Source organism: Salvelinus sp. IW2-2015, linkage group LG4q.2 (assembly GCF_002910315.2).
Source record: "Salvelinus sp. IW2-2015 linkage group LG4q.2, ASM291031v2, whole genome shotgun sequence".
In the NCBI taxonomy this organism is placed as follows: Eukaryota; Metazoa; Chordata; class Actinopteri; order Salmoniformes; family Salmonidae; genus Salvelinus; species Salvelinus sp. IW2-2015.
Window position 1 is genome coordinate 8,206,116 of NC_036843.1, and position 16,499 is coordinate 8,222,614.

Genomic DNA, 16,499 nt, shown 5'->3' on the forward strand with positions numbered 1-16,499 from the left:
GGGGTGGCAGCATCATGTTGTGGGGGTGCTTTGCTGCAGGAGGGACTGGTGCACTTCACAAAATAGATGGCATCATGAGGCAGGAAAAATATGTGGATATTTGAAGCAACATCAGTCAGGAAGTTAAAGCTTGGTCACAAATGGGTCTTCCAAATGAAACAATGACCCCAAGCATACTTCCAAAGTTGTGGCAAAATGGCTTAAGGACAACAAAGTCAAGGTACTGGAGTGGCCATCACAAAGCCCTGACCTCAATTCTATAAAAAAATTTGTGGGCAGTACTGAAAAAAGTGTGTGCGAGCAAGGAGGCCTACAAACCTGACTCAGTTACACCAGCTCTGTCAGGAGGAATGTGACAAAATTCACCCAACTTATTGTGGGAAGCTTGTGGAAGGCTACCCGAAACGTTTGACCCAAGTGAAACAATTTAAAGGCAATGCTACCAAATACTAATTGTGTGTGTAAACTTCTGACCCACTGGGAATGTGATGAAATAAATAAAAGCTGAAATAAATAATTCTCTACTATTATTCTGACATTTCACATTCTTAAAATAAAGTGGTGATCCTAACTGACCTAARACAGGAAATTTTATACCATCAGGATTAAATGTCAGGAATTGTGAAAAACTGAGTTTAAATGTATTTGCTAAGGTATATGTAAACTTCCGACTTCAACTGTAGCTCATATTATTAGGCATAGTGTTATCAGCCTACAATGTAAAGTTAAACGGCGTATTCCTTATTTCAACAAACCGCTGACAGATTGTTATTTATTCCAACAAAGCACTTTATTTCTCATTTTACAGTAACAATTTGTATTCCTCATCAATGACATTGTGATAAACGATGTGTTAAAAGCTGCAGCTGTGTGTCATTCACTGGAAAGTAATTATAATCCTTAATGATAATTATCATGGTTAGGTTTACACCCAGTAAGGAAAACCAAGCCTGTTGATTAAAAACTAAATTTATCAAGTACAAGGTTCTCTCTGTATCCATAAATCAAATATGCCTTTCAGCCACCAGTAAATATACTATATTATTCAGAAGTTTCTAAATACTTTCCCCCTCACTCAATCTTCCATCACATGGCAAATACATCCTACAAATTAAGAGGCTGCAGCTTTTCTGCATTTGAATTGATAATACAACACAACAGTACACACTTCAAAAAGTACAATAGAGGCCTTACAATGTGTCAGCTAACTTTTGGATCCTCTCTTTACAGATTAGTTTACAACTATGAATTTACCACCTTCATTAAGTGGACAGATGAATGACAAAAAACTAATTGGACCAATAAGGAACTCACCCATTTAATAATTTCTTCTTAAGTAAAAACATAAACAATTCTGTATCTCACTTTCCACCATAAAATATAATAATCTAACATTTTCCGAATGGCAAAAAAAACATTCAGCCCCAACCCTAACAAATGCATGTGGCAGCTTCACTCTAGTTAGTATATAGTTATACATTTAATCATCTATCCATAAATGGTTAAGACAAGGTCCAGTTGGAAAGTAAATCAGCACTTTAGTGAACATGTAATCAAATTGATGGATGCAAACCGAACTGACTAAATAGATAGTAGTTAAAATGAAAACGATTTGAAAGGCATTTTATCAACGCGCTCCATCCTTTCCGTGACTACATAAACGATGCAGCTCTCTGTGTAATTTGGATCCAGACCAGAGATGTTGACATGGGGGTGGGGGGGGTTGATCTAAAAAGGCAGCTCACTTATAGTATCCTCTGTGAGTGTTAAACTCCTCAGCTTTCCCTTCATCCCTATAGACCGATGCCATACACTGGCCAGGGATGAGACACTGCTGTGTAAACAATGGCATGATGTCAAAGCAGTCCCCAGGTGGAAGATTGTGGGCCGCAGCCAGCAGCAGGAAGGATGGGGGTAGAGATGATAGTTGGAGCGCCTTGGAGGTGGTACAGGCCAGTCTGGGTTCCCCCAGTATGCTATGAAAGAGTCTGTTGCTCATTGGGTGGCTTTGGTTTTTTTGCTTTTGCTTTTCTTGTCTTTCTTCTTAAGGCCATCCATATGTGCTCTCAGGAGGTTAGAGTATGCCTGACAAGTTGAAAAGAGAGAAAGCAGACAAGAGGAGTTTGTCAAAAGGAACGTGTTTAAATGATTTGCTAAATCATTTTTAGCATTTCATAGATCTAGTCAAACAAGACAATGTGCATTCAGTGCTCCAGTGACACATTTGTTACAAAAACCATACCACAATGTCAGTACCTACCATCTGGAACTTGATTACTTCTTTGGTGCTAACCTGGAGATAAAAGGAAAACTTTGATTATCACTACTGTCTGCAAGGTATAGCAAATCATATGGATTTATTTCAACAGCTAAGTTAGAGTTCAACATCATAGTACCCTCAAAGCTAATCACTAAGCTAAGGATCCTGTGACTTAACACCTCCCTCTGCAACTGGATCCTGGACTTCCTGACGGGCCGCCCCCAGGTGGTGGGGGTAGGCAGCAACACAACTGCCACGCTGATCCTCAATACTGGAGATCCCCAGGGGTGCGTGCTCAGTCCCCTCCTGTACTCCCTGTTCACCCACGACTGCATGGCCAGGCACGACTCCAACACCATCATTAAGTTTGCAGATGACACAACAGTGGCTGCCTGCCATCCAGGACCTCTACACCAGGCGGTGTCAGAGGAAGGCCCTAAAAATTGTCAAAGACCCCAGCCACCGCAGTCATAGACTGTTCCCTCTACTACCGCATGGCAAGCGAGTCTAGGACAAAAAGGCTTCTCAACAGTTTTTACCCCCAAGCCATAAGACTCCTGAACAGGTAGTCAAATGGCTACTATCTTTTTACGCTGCTGCTACTCCCTGTTTATCATATATGCATAGTCACTTTAACTATAYATTCATRTACATACTACCTAAAATTGGGCCGACCAACCAGTGCTCCCGCACATTGGCTAACCGGGCTATCTGCATTGTGTCCCACCCACCACCCCCCTCTTTTACGCTACTGCTACTCTCTGTTCATCATATATGCATAGTCACTTTAACCATATCTACATGTACATACTACCTCAATCAGCCTGACTAACCAGTGTCTGTATGTAGCCTTGCTACTTTTTAGCCTCGCTACTGTATATAGCCTGTCTTTTTACTGTTGTTTTATTTCTTTACCTACCTATTGTTCACCTAATACCTTTTTTGCACTATTGGTTAGAGCCTGTAAGTAAGCATTTCACTGTAAGGTCTACTACGGTTATATTCGGCGCACGTGACAAATAAACATTGATTTGATGTCAGAACACCCAAGAGCAATCGGATTACTAAGTAGACAGAATAGATTCCGACCCTACGCTTGCTTACAGCTGCACTGGGGTCGAATAGGCTTCCTGTTTACATTAAGCCACCGCAGATCCGGCTCGGAAATCGCACCTCAACCCAGGGATGTGAAATTGCGTTGCGCTCAGAAATTGTACATTTTTAAGTAAAGTGCTAGTTTAATTAAACTGCTGTTTTCATCCTCATGCTAGCTAGCAGTAGCCACAGCAACCATTATGGAATGGCACGTCGCTTTGAACAACAAAGGAGCTGATTGGCTGACACTGCCATTACAAAATGGCTGTGGCTTATGCAACCGAGCATGAGGACGAAAAGGGCAGTTTCCTGAAAAACAAGCAATCTCGCACCGGTTCCGCAGTGTCTTAATCGAAACAGGAAGTCTGTCCGACCCCAGTGCAGCTGTACGCAAGCGTGAAGTCGGAATCTAGTCTGGCTAAATACTAAGTAGAGATGTATGGACTAATTGCCTGACTAGGTAAGAAAAATATTTTATTCTAAATATCAACCAAACCATCATAAATCACTTCATTGCCACATGATGTTGTAGACTTACCACTGTGCTGATTTTCTTCTTGCCGTCTGACGCTCTGAGTAGACACTTGTTGTCTGCTGGTTCATAACTTTCTTGTTGGCCTTTTCTGGGGACTGGTTTGGTTCTCCCGTCATCTGTAAAGTTCGTGACAACAAACTACAGGTCAACAGGATTACTCACTGTAGTTGGACTGATCCGACAGCCTTAGATTCAATAACCCTGAGGCAACTACCAGCAGATAAAGTCACAAAAAAATGGAAAATCACAGAATAATATTACACAATTAAAATATTTGCGCTGAGAAAAGCACCAGGGATGGACAGCTTTCCCATAGAATTGTATTTTGGGACAAAGTAGCGCCTCTATTTACTTAAATAACAACTCATGTCACTCAATTCAGTGCTTCCTAGGTCCATGTATCAAACAGTTACTTCAGTTATATTAAAACCAGTAAATTCTGGAGTTCCCAACCGATTAGACCCATACATTTTATAAAGTTGCAACAATAATTAAACTCAAGGGCAACAGAATGGCAAATGTATTTCCAGATTTGATACATATTAATCAAACAGTGTTTATTTTTAAATAGACACTTAAAATACAAGAACATTTCTCAGTATAATACAATACGCAAAAAAACAAGATGTAGATTTATCAATAATGGCTGTTGATGCAAAAAGTGCTTTTGACCGTCTTCGGAAGCATTCAACTTCCCAGCTGAAATAATACATTAAATTAAAATATATAAATATCCTAAAGCAAAACTACAGCACATACCCCATAATGACAAAGCGAATACAGGTTTAGAATTTTTTGGAAATGTAAAAAAAAAAAAAWWWYWTTTATTTTATTTACTTAAGTATTCAGACCCTGTTGAAAACAAGATTGAAYTCTTTGGCCTGACTGCCAAGCATCACACCTGGAAGAAACCTGGCACCATTCCTAAGGTGAAGCATGGTGGTGGCAGCATCATGCTGTGGGGATGTTTTTCAGCGGCAGTGACTGGGATTGAGGGAAAGATGAACAGAGCAAAGTACAGAGAGATCCTTCGTGAAAACCTGCTCCAGAGCGCTCAGGACCTCAGACTGGGGCGAAGGTTCACCTTCCAATAGGACAACGACCCTAACCACACAGCTAAGACAACGCAGGAGTGGCTTCGGGGACGAGTCTCTGAATGTCCTTGAGTGGCCCAGCCAGAGCTTGGACTTGAACCCGATCTAACATCTCTGGAGAGACCTGAAAATAGCTATGCAGCGATGCTCCCCCATCCAACCTGACAGCGCTTGAGAGGATCTGCAGAGAAGAATGGGAGAAACTCCCCAAATATAGGCGTGTCAAGCTTGTAGCGTCATACCTAGGTTGCAAAGGGTCGGAAACTTTCCATGGGAAGTTAAGCAAAATTCCCCAAATTCCAGGGCTTAAATTCATTTAAAAATGTGCTCATAACAGTGAACAGTGAAGGCAATTCTAGGTCTTGTGCCATATTTTGGTTAAACTATCCCCTATTCAATGGAATTGCAACCCTCTGCATGCACAATGCATTCTTCCATCACATCTGCAGTGCACACTTCCATCACATGTTCAGCTGATTCTCAAGATCTTGCACACTAATGAGATGCTATTGAGCCAACACTACTACACAGTCTGAGCCAAGGACTACATGCTTTCTGGTAAGTTTTGAGGAGTGTTAATTCACCTGTTTCCATACATGTTTCATTTTAAAACATTTATCTTACAAAGGAGTTGTTTAACTTCACTAGGGTAGGGGGCAGCATTGGGAATGTTGGATGAAAAGCGTGCCCAAGTTAAACTGCCTGCTACTCAGCCATAAAAGCTAGAATATGCATATAATTAGTAGATTTGGATAGAAAACACTCTGCAGTTTCTAAAACTGTTTGAATGATGTCTGTGAGTATAATAGAACTCATATGGCAGGCAAAAACCTGAGAAAAAATCCAACCAGGAAACTAATTTCCTATCGGATACACCGTGTCTATGGGGTCATATTGCACTTCCTAAGGCTTCCACTAGATGTCAACAGTCTTTAGAACCCTGTTTGTGGCTTCTACTGTGAAGTGGGGGCGAATGAGAGGGGATTGAGTCAGAGGTCTGCCAGAGGCATGAGCTGACCACGCGCGTTCACGTGATAGTTAGCTTGTGTTCCATTGCAATTCTACAGACAAATGAATTCTCCGGTTGGAACATTATTGAAGATTTATGTTAAAAACATCCTAAAGATTGATTCTATACATCGTTTGACATKTTTCTACGGACTGTAACGGAACTTTTTGACCTTTCGTCTGCATCTAGTGATCGCGCCTCATGAATTTTGATTACTGGGCTAAACGCGCGAACAAAAAGGGGGTGTTTGGACATAAATGATGGACATTATCGAACAAATCAAACATTTATTGTGGAACTGGGATTCCTGGGAGTGCATTCTGATGAAGATCAAAGGTAAGTGAATATTTATAATGCCATTTCTGACYTCTGTTGACTACACAACATGGCGGATATCTGTTTGGGTTGTTTGGGCTCTGAGTGCTGTACTCAGATTATTGCATGGTGTGCTTTTTCCGTAAAGTTTTTATGAAATCTGACACAGCGGTTGCATTAAGGAGAAGTGGATCTAAAATTCCATGCATAGCAGTTGTATCTTTTAGCAATGTTTATTATGAGTATTTCTGTAAATTGATGTGGCTCTCTGCAAAATCACCGGATGTTTTGGAAGTACTGAACATAATGCGCCAATGTAAACTCAGACTTTTAGATATAAATATGAACTTTACCGAACAAAACATACATGTATTGTGTAGCATGAAGTCCTATGAGCGTCATATGATAAAGATCATCAAAGGTTAGTGATTAATTTGATCTCTATTTCTGCTTTTTGTGACTCCTCTCTTTGGCTGGAAAAATGGCTGTGTTTTTCTGTGACTTGGCTCTGACCGAACATAATCGTTGGGTGTGCTTTCGTCGTAAAGCCTTTTTGAAATCGGACACTGTGGCTGGATTTACAACAAGTGTATCTTTAAAATGGTGTAAAATACTTGTATGTTTGAGGAATTTTAATTATGGGATTTCTGTTGTTTTGAATTTGGCGCCCTGCAGTTTCACTGGCTGTTGACGAGGTGGGACGCTACCGTCCCACATACCCAGGTGAGGTTAACTGCTTAACTATTTATCTGTACTTGGAATTGTATTTGGGATTTTTTTCTCATTTTTTTCAAATCTTTACAGGAAAATGCCACGGGCACTATCTGATGTGTGGAGACATTTCACTGCAGATAATGTAGAAGGAAAAGCTGTGTACATTTGCAAATACCGTGCCAAATCATATGTGACAAATGCAACAAAGATGCAAAATCATCTGGCCAAGTGCATAAAGTTCCCTCAGAGCTCACAACAAGCAACCTCTGACAAAAGTCCCTCTACTTCTATTCGAGGTGAAAAGGATGAATCAGACACCTTACGATAGCAACAGCTCATGGTCCTCCTGGAATCAGAAGTTTTTTTGACTCAATGGAGGAACGTCGTCAGAGAAATGCTGATGAATGTCTTGCTCGAGCTGTGTATGCAATTGGTTCACCTCTGATGCTCACAGGCAATGTGTATTGGAAGAGATTTCTGAATGTTCTTCGCCCAGCATACACCCCTCCAACCAAACATGCTTTATCTACTAATTTGCTGGATGCAGAGTTAAAGTGAAAGTCATGCAAATCATAGCRAAAGCAGACTGTATTGCAATCATCTCTGATGGGTGGTCGAATGTTCGTSGGCAAGGAATAATTAACTACATCATCTCCACCCCTCAACCAGTAATCTACAAGAGCACAGACAAGGGACAACAGACACATCGGTCTCTATATTGCAGATGTGCTGAAGGCAGTCAATGACCTTGGACCACAGCAGGTATTTGCACTGGTGACAGACAATGCTGGAACATGAAGGCTGCTTCGTCTAAAGTGGAGTCCAACCCTCACGTCACACCGATTGGCTGTGCTGCTCATGCATTGAATCTGCTCCTCAAGGACATCATGGCACTGAAAACAATGGATACACTCTACACGAGATCCAAGGAAATGGTTAGGTATGTGAAGGGTCATCAAGTTATAGCAGCAATCTACCTCACCAAGCAAAGTGAGAAGAATAAGGGCACCACATTGAAGCTGCCCAGCAACACCCGTTGGGGTGGTGTTGTCATCATGTTTGACAGTCTCCTGGAGGGGAAGGAGTCTCTCCAAAAAATGGCTATATCACAGTCTGCCGATATGGACAGCCCCATCAAGATTTTGGGAGAGAGTGGTAAGCAGCCTGAAACCTATAGCAGTAGCCATTGCACGGATTGAGGGAGACAATGCTATCCTGTCTGATGTTCAGACTCTGCTTGCAGATGTAAGAGAAGAAATCCTTACTGCCCTGCACACTTCACGGTTGCTTCAAGCAGAAGAAACTGCAGTTCTGAAATACAAAAACAAAACGTGAAGAYCTCTGCCTGAAGCCCATACACGCCGCAGCGTACATATGCTGGCAACTGGCCCTTGTTTGGGAACACACACCAAAGCACACAACAGGCTGACCAATACAACGGTGGAAACATTGGTGGCCATCCGGGCAAATTTGAGACTTTTTGAGCCGGACAACGAGCCATCCTTAACAAGGTTGGAAAGTGACAGTGAAGATGAAGCCTCAGAGTCTGATGTTCCATAGGTGGACATTGAGGAGGTCCAGGATAAAGACATGGAAGCCTGAGAGAAAGACGACCAAAGCTTTAGTTTCTAGACTATCATTTTACAGATATTGAAAATGTTTTGGGGAGATGCGATGGATCATTGGGGATCATTCAATATTCCGTTTCTTTTGTTGTTCAGTGAAATCATGTCTACTTATGATAAGGGAAAAGGTTTTTGTTTCTGTCTCCATATGATATGGTAAATATATCAAATGCAAAAAACATCTACATTTAAAATGGTATTAATATGAATGTGCATATATTTCCATTAATTCCCATATATTCCCGTTAATTCCCTCGGAAAGTTTCCACCTCTGAATATGCCCCAAAATGTGCAACCCTAGTCATACCCAACAAGACCCAAGGCTGTAATCGCTGCCAAAGGTGCTTCAACAAAGTACTGAGTAAAGGGTCTGAATAATTATGTAAATGTATTATTTCAGTTTATGTTTAATACATTGGCTAAAATTTCTAAAAACCTGTTTTTGCTTTGTCATGAGGTATTGTGTGTATGTCGAGGAGAAAAAAAATGTAGTTTATACAATTTAAGGCTGTAATGTAACAAAATGTGGAAAAAGTCAAGGGGTCTGAATACTTTCCAAATGCACTGTACCTGACTAATATTGAAAACTAATGCCCCCTTAATAAAAAATATTTCTAGAATCTCAGGATAAGAAATTAATGTGGAAAAACAAATAATGGAAATAGGAAAAATAACTAACGATCTACAGCAGAAGTCTCCAACCGTTTTCTGGCATGAGAGCTACTTTAAAAAAATGAAACGTCACAAGCTACTCTTTTTTTCCTAGCTTTCAAATAGGCACATTCTTCTCTTCTCCTCTCTCTTGCAACTCTTCCCCAGGTCCTTAGTGTAAAAGAGAAAGTAGAGCACTATGTTCTGTCAATATACCTGGTAAAATAATGGTTACTAAACTACTAAGGGGGCCCTATTAAATGTTCTTTCCCCCMAAAAATATGCTTTATATTTTTCCAAATTAACTTAAGTTTCCCTGGTTTTAGATTTTTGGGGTTTTCACTCTTAAAATGAGAATTATTCATAGAGAAACAACAAAATTGGATGTTCTGAGTCCATGTCGATGACTAAATCACATTTAGATTTGAGATAAATTTAGATTGGAGTGTAAATCCCCTTTAATTGAGCATCTGGCCCTTTAATTGCACATCTAGCGAGTGAGGAATGTGTGGTCTAAATTGCTGGTCTAGCGATGTTTCTGTGCTGCTGCTGCTCATTTCATTTTAGGCAAAGTGAGCAAATAGCAAAGAATAGATACAAATGATATACTTACTCATGATATACTTCTGCCAGGTAAGACTACTTTGCAGTTAACATTTAATTTAAATGTTTTTGGGGAAAGTACTTCTGCCAACCCACAAGATGGTTATCACATCCACTGGCTATACACAGAGTGATAAACAAAAGTGCACACCACACAGACAGAGGGGCAATATTGCTGGAAATTAATAGGCAGATAGTGTGATTGGCTTAAAAACCCAAACCTATAGTGGCTATCCAGGGATGGGATAATCTAAATGTTGCGTTTCTTAGATAGTAGCTGGGAGCTTGCGGTGTCTGATACTTGTGAGATTTGTTTATGACAGTTTGCTGTGGAACACGTGAAAATTGCACGCACTTTCAGAAATCCTGCTATGCCCTCAGACTAACCATCAAACAAGCAAAGCGTCAATACAGGATTAAGATTGAATCCTACTACACCTGCTCTGACACTCGTCGGATGTGGCAGGGCTTAAACTATTACGGACTACAAAGGGAAACCTAGACGCGAGCCTTCCAGACGAGCTAAATGCCTTTTATGCTTGCTTTGAGGCAAGCAACACTGAAGCATGCACGAGAGCACCAGCTGTTTTGGATGACTGTGTGATAACGCTCTCGGTAGCTGATGTGAACAAAACCTTTAAAACAGGTCAACATTCACAAAGCCGCTGGGCCAGACGGATTACCAGGACATGTACTTAAAGCATGCGCGGACCAACTGGCAAGTGTCTTCACTGACATTTTCAACCTCTCCCTGACCGAGTCTGTAATACCTACAYGTTTCAAGTAGACTACCATAGTCCATGTGACCAAGGAAGCGAGGTGACCTGCCTAAATGATTACCACCCCGTGGCACTCACGTCGGTAGCCATGAAGTGCTTTGAAAGGCTGGTCATGACTCATCAACAGCATCCTCCCTGACACCCTAGACCCAGTCCAATTCGCATACCGCCCCAACAGATGACGCAATCTCAATCGCACTCCACAACGCCCTTTCTCACCTGGACAAAAGGAACACATACAGTGGGGAGAACAAGTATTTGATACACTGCCGATTTTGCAGGTTTTCCTACTTACAAAGCATGTAGAGGTCTGTAATTTTTATCATAGGTACACTTCAACAGTGAGAGACGGAATCTAAAACAGAAATCCAGAAAATCACATTGTATGATTTTTAAGTAAGTAATTAATTTGCATTTTATTGCATGACATAAGTATTTGATCACCTACCAACCAGTAAGAATTCCGGCKCTCACAGACCTGTTAGTTTTTCTTTAAGAAGCCCTCCGGTTCTCCACTCATTACCTGTATTAACTGCACCTGTTTGAACTCATTACCTGTATAAAAGACACCTGTCCACACACTCAAACAGACTCCAACCTCTCCACAGAGAGCTGTGTAAGGACATCAGGGATAAAATTGTAGACCTGCACAAGGCTGGGTGGGCTACAGGACAATAGGCAAGCAGCTTGGTGAGAAGGCAACAACTGTTGGTGCAATTATCCCCACTGTATGTGAGAATGCTGTTAATCGACTACAGCTCAGCGTTCAACACCATAGTGCCCATGAAGCTCATCACTAAGCTAAGGACTGAACACATCCCTCTGCAACTGGATCCTGGACTTCCTGACGGGCCAACCCCAGGTGGTAAGAGTAGGCAACAATACGTCTGCCACGCTGATCATTAACACTGGGGCCCCTCAGGGGTGTGTACTTAGTCCCCCCTGTACACCCACGATTGCGTGGCCAAACACGACTCCAACACCATCATTAAGTTTGCTGACGACACAACAGTGGTAGGCCTGATCACCGACAACGATGAGACGGCCTATAGGGAGGAGGTCAGAGAACTGGCAGTGTGGTGCCAAGACAACAACCTCTCCCTCAATGTCAGCAAGACAAAAGGAGCTGATCGTGGACTACAGGAAAAGGCGGGCCGAACAGGCCCCCATTAACATCGATGGGGCTGTAGTGGAGCGGGTCGAGAGTTTCAAGTTCCTTGGTGTCCACATCACCAACGAACTATCATGATCCAAACATACCAAGACAGTCGTGCTCAGGAGACTGAAAAGATTTGTCATGGGCCCCCAGATCCTCAAAATGTTCTACAGCTGCACCATCGAGAGCACCCTGACCGGTTGCATCACCGCCTGGTATGGCAACTGCTCGGCATCTGACCATAAGGTGCTACAGAGGGTAGTGCGAACGGCCCAGTACATCACTGGGGCCAAGCTTCCTGCCATCCAGGACCTATATTATAGGCGGTGTCAGAGGAAAGCCCATAAAATTGTCAGAGACTCCAGTCACCCAAGTTATAGACTGTTTTCTCTGCTACTGCACGGCAAGCGGTACCGGAGCGCCAAGTCTAGGACCAAAAGMCTCCTCAACAGCTTCACCCACAAGCCATTAGACTGCTGAACAATTCATAAAAATCATCACCGAACAATTTACATTGACACCCCCCCTCTTGTAAACTGCTGCTACTCGCTGCTTGTTTGTTACCTATGCATAGTCACTTCGCCACCACCTACATGTACAGATTACCTCAACTAGCCTGTACCCCCGCACACTGACTGGTACCGGTGCCACCTGTATATAGCCTCGTTATTGTGTTACTTTTTATTTTAGCCTACTTGGTAAATACTTTCATCTTCTAGAACTGCACTGTTGGTTAAGGGCTCGTAAGTAAGCATTTCACGGTAAAGTCTTCACCTGTTGTATTTGGCACATGTGGAAAATAAAGTTTGATTTGATTTAAAAAAAAAAACATATTGAAGATATCCATGCTCATCCCCAAAGGATGGAGCTAAGAACATTAACACCTTAGTTAAGAACACTATAACATGGAAGAAAATGAAACAGATTGTACAAAGAACCAATATTACTCCCTAAAAACACAACACTATGGAACAATCCTTGGATAGCTTTTCAGAATTCACTGATAAATTGACTCGCATGGAAAACTAAAGGCATAGAAACCGTAAATGACGTGGTAAAAGTAAATAAATATTTCCATGCCAGAATTAAAAAGCAATTTTGGACTGACCAATGTAGACATGATCAAATATACTGTATGGAACTTATAAGATTTATTTCACATAAGCTTTCAGGTCAAAATTGGGGCATCAGAGCAAAATTGAGGGAATCCTATTTGAATCAGAAAAAGACACTCTAAAAGATACTTTAGAAAAAAAAATTAACTATTGGAACCAACAAATTAAAAGAACTGATATTGGCACAAGATGTAGGGAGTGTTTGAATATAAAAAACTAAATTACACTTAACAAAAATGTATGCCTAATCCAGTATAAATGAATGTATAGAATTTATTATACAAGAGACAAAATTCAAATTATACAGCACCATGGCAAAGTCATGTCGTAAGTGTAAAACTAACAATGACTCAATAATTAATGCATTCTGGGAGTGTTATAAAGTCCAAAAGATATGAGCAGAATTAGAAAGCTGGCTGTAGGAAGTTTTACAATGTAAATGTACGTTTAATCCATCTATCGGCATATTTCAAGACATGGCATATGGGAGTGTGGTGAGATAAACAATATTGTCCAAACCATTGGGTGTCACTTATATTGAAGAAGCTATTACTTAAATACTGGAAGTTAAATGATACTCCAACGTTAAGAGAATGGAAGAATCAAATGCTTTATTATTCAAATATTGAAAAAAGTCTGGCAACAAACAGAAAAAACATAACACAATATAAAGTCATATGCGGTAGTCTTAAAAGTATTAGAAACAACATTGGGTGTGGATACGTTGGGGACATTTGGGTCTGAGCATATGTGATGTTATTCATCTAGGTGGAAAGGTATTACGGCTGTGCCAGACTAAAAAATATATTGTGTGACCGAAAGCCACCTGTTCTTTCACCCAATTGATTGGTAGAAATGTTTTACAGTGTATTTTTCCATATATAGACACACCCTATGTGTTTTAATGAAATCAAATATACGCTTGTCTGATGCAGTTTGATGAAATACACCACAAATGACTCAAGAGGGAGCCAGAGATCAAGATAACCAGAAGCGAAAAACCTTGACCGAACCCCGACTATTCTCCTTCAGGTCCTACTGGCTTTCACAGCCGTTACTCTCCTGAAGGTGGCGGTAATAACCTACACGAGGAGTCAGTAACCTTTCTCATGTAGAATGCCAATTTATCTTACAATTTCTACCAACCTGCGTACCAGTTATGGTTTTCTTATGCACATTTCGTGGAACAGTTTCATTTAATTTATAATAACGTCTTCGTATCTAAAAATCATTGTCATGTGGTTAATCAATTCTATCCAAATCTAAATAAAAATGATACAAACCCAAAAAGTAACTTCTATTGCCAAATATGTAAAAAATAGCCTACACAAAGCAACAAAAAAAAACATTGCAGCCTGCAGGTAGAAAATATCCTAATAAAAATAAATATTGGCTACCCATGGCCTTTCTGCAATGGACTTGAAACATTGTATCAACTATCAACTTGGGTCCAGCCAGAAGTTCACGCTAGCAAACTTGCAACTTATAAAATATTCTGGGCCATCAGTTTCCCGCACCAGTGAGCCCTGGAAAGATTTTTCAAATACATTGAGGAACTATTGTCATTCTCAATGTATGTAAAAACAGACTTTGTTTGCTTGCTGTTTGAGGCGAAGAAAACATTACTTTGAGAAGCTCCACAGCTCATTAGTGGTGGTGCCTTAAGCCAATAAGAAATACTATCAGATCCCCAAATGGGCACATTTATATGCCTACATTTGCGTGCCGGCCAGGTAGCCTACCTCTATGCGTAATCAGTTCGAGTCCTTACTCAACATTCACAGTAGCGCTCCAAACAAAGACAATGACTAAATTGACATAAGTTTTGGTTCATTACATTTACAAGTTGTTTCGCACAAGTGTAGCATAGGTTGTGCCCTTTTCAAACAACGTGTCCACTCTGACAATGATAATGGTAAAAGACTGGAATAATAATATATTGAATGTATTAACAGAAATTACCATAACTAAACAAAAACTGTAGATTAGAAATTAACGGTAAATATAAACTATTACTGATTATATATGTAATGGGGAATTGATACACTAACAATCAAGGCAAACAATTCACACAATTAAGTTACGAAATAATGAACGTGCACAAATTAGCAGTAGAGTGTATTCTGGAGTGAGACGTGCATTTTAGCCTCACAGACCTTCTTGGACTGTGCCATCCACCCGGCCTCCGCAATGGATTAGTTCACTGAGATGGGCGCGAATCAAACATGCGTCTCGTGCCATAAAAAATATATTTGCTACTGCTCGACTAAAACAAATCTCAGGTCGACCAACAGCCAAACAATAGACCCGTCGACTAATTGGGGTCAGCCCTAAAAAAGGTATCCATGTTAAATATGCACTATGCAGAATCGCTACGCCATTTCATGGTTGCTAAAATTCGAATAGTTTGCGTGACAAAACAAGCAAGTATAGTGTAGAGTATCATTTTACTGTCTAAACCGCTCTGAAATATATTTTCCATAACCAAAAATATTGTATTTTCAGCTGTTTAAAGCTGGTGTACAAAACTGAAAGTAAGAGGAAAAAATGTTACTTAACGGGAAGCATAGAAATAGCACACATAACATATCTACCGTTTCTAAGAGACTTGCGTTCAATGAGAATATTAGAAATGTGAGTTAAAGAACTATGTGAATTTGGTGGAGTTGCCCAAAAAGTTACATATTGCTGCTTTAAGTTTATTGTTTTTGTCTATGCATGTTTGCTTGTAAAAAAAACTGCAAAAAGTAAAATAAAATGTATAAATACATTTTTAAAAACTCACTGTAAATGTAAACCTCTGAGGTTGAGCTCAAAAGAGGATATAGGCCTAATATGAACATTTCCTGGAAGAACTGAAGGATAAACTCGGCCACCAAATAAGTCACAGCTGACAAGATCTGAGCACTTACATTTCTTTAACGTGATGGCAACACTGCCTGAGGTCCTGCATTTCTGGAACAGCCGTGTCAGCTCCGTCAAAAACTAGAGGAAAATAATCAGATGTAATTTAGGTTTGTTAACAGTGATATCAACTGTGGTGGTAGCTTGTAACGTTATGTTAATACTAGCCAGCTGGCTAACGTTAGCTACCTAACTCGCCGACATATATCCATGTGTGTGTAACGTTAGATATATTTATTCGAACTCACTCTCTACGACCTAGCTATCTTGCTAGCTACTTCTACCTAAAAACGTGTCCAGTATTTCTTATTCTATAAAGCTGACCACAGAAGCAATCAAAACTAATAGTTAGCAAATGCTAGCTAGTGACTATGGCGGCAGGCAGCCGTGGTTTATTTTCCACTATGCCAATGCACAATACTTATCAAATTAAACCAGTATTCTAATAATGACAGTATCTAGCTAAGATGTACTACATTAGTCGATGGGGCTTTCTATCATACCGAGTCGTTTTCAAGTAGTACCATGATTCCCACTGCAATTCTGTAGCTTCAGCTAGCTGGCTAACCCGTCAGAAGCACACGTACTACAACATGAAACTCTGCTCCGTGACCTTTCAACTTACAAAGTACACGCTGAATAAT

The 16,499-nt window shown here is 40.6% G+C and overlaps 1 protein-coding gene across 2 annotated transcripts; it reads right to left on the minus strand.

The window, feature by feature from the left end:
• Positions 1-1,297: 1,297 nt before the first annotated feature.
• On the minus strand, positions 1,298-16,496 carry LOC111963225 (signal recognition particle 14 kDa protein). 2 transcript variants are annotated; one of them, XM_023986527.2, is made up of 5 exons: positions 16,359-16,496; positions 15,864-15,936; positions 3,894-4,006; positions 2,261-2,293; positions 1,298-2,085 (listed from the first exon to the last, which is right to left on the minus strand). In XM_023986527.2, the coding sequence occupies exons 1-5, from the start codon at positions 16,380-16,382 to the stop codon at positions 1,996-1,998; spliced, it is 333 nt and encodes a 110-aa protein (XP_023842295.1). In that variant the 5' UTR covers positions 16,383-16,496; the 3' UTR covers positions 1,298-1,995. The 2 variants fall into 2 exon arrangements, with proteins under 2 accessions (XP_023842295.1, XP_023842296.1); XM_023986528.3 differs by having other exon boundaries at positions 16,380-16,466.
• Between the last annotated feature and the right edge of the window lie 3 nt (positions 16,497-16,499).

Coding starts and splice junctions, on each gene's coding strand:
- LOC111963225 (XM_023986527.2), bottom strand. CDS start 16,382: ATGGTACTACTTGAAAACGACTCG. Junction 4,007..15,863: donor TGCCATCACGTTAAAGAAAT/GTAAGTGCTCAG, acceptor CGAACTTTACAG/ATGACGGGAGAACCAAACCA. Junction 2,294..3,893: donor AGAAGAAAATCAGCACAGTG/GTAAGTCTACAA, acceptor TTTTATCTCCAG/GTTAGCACCAAAGAAGTAAT.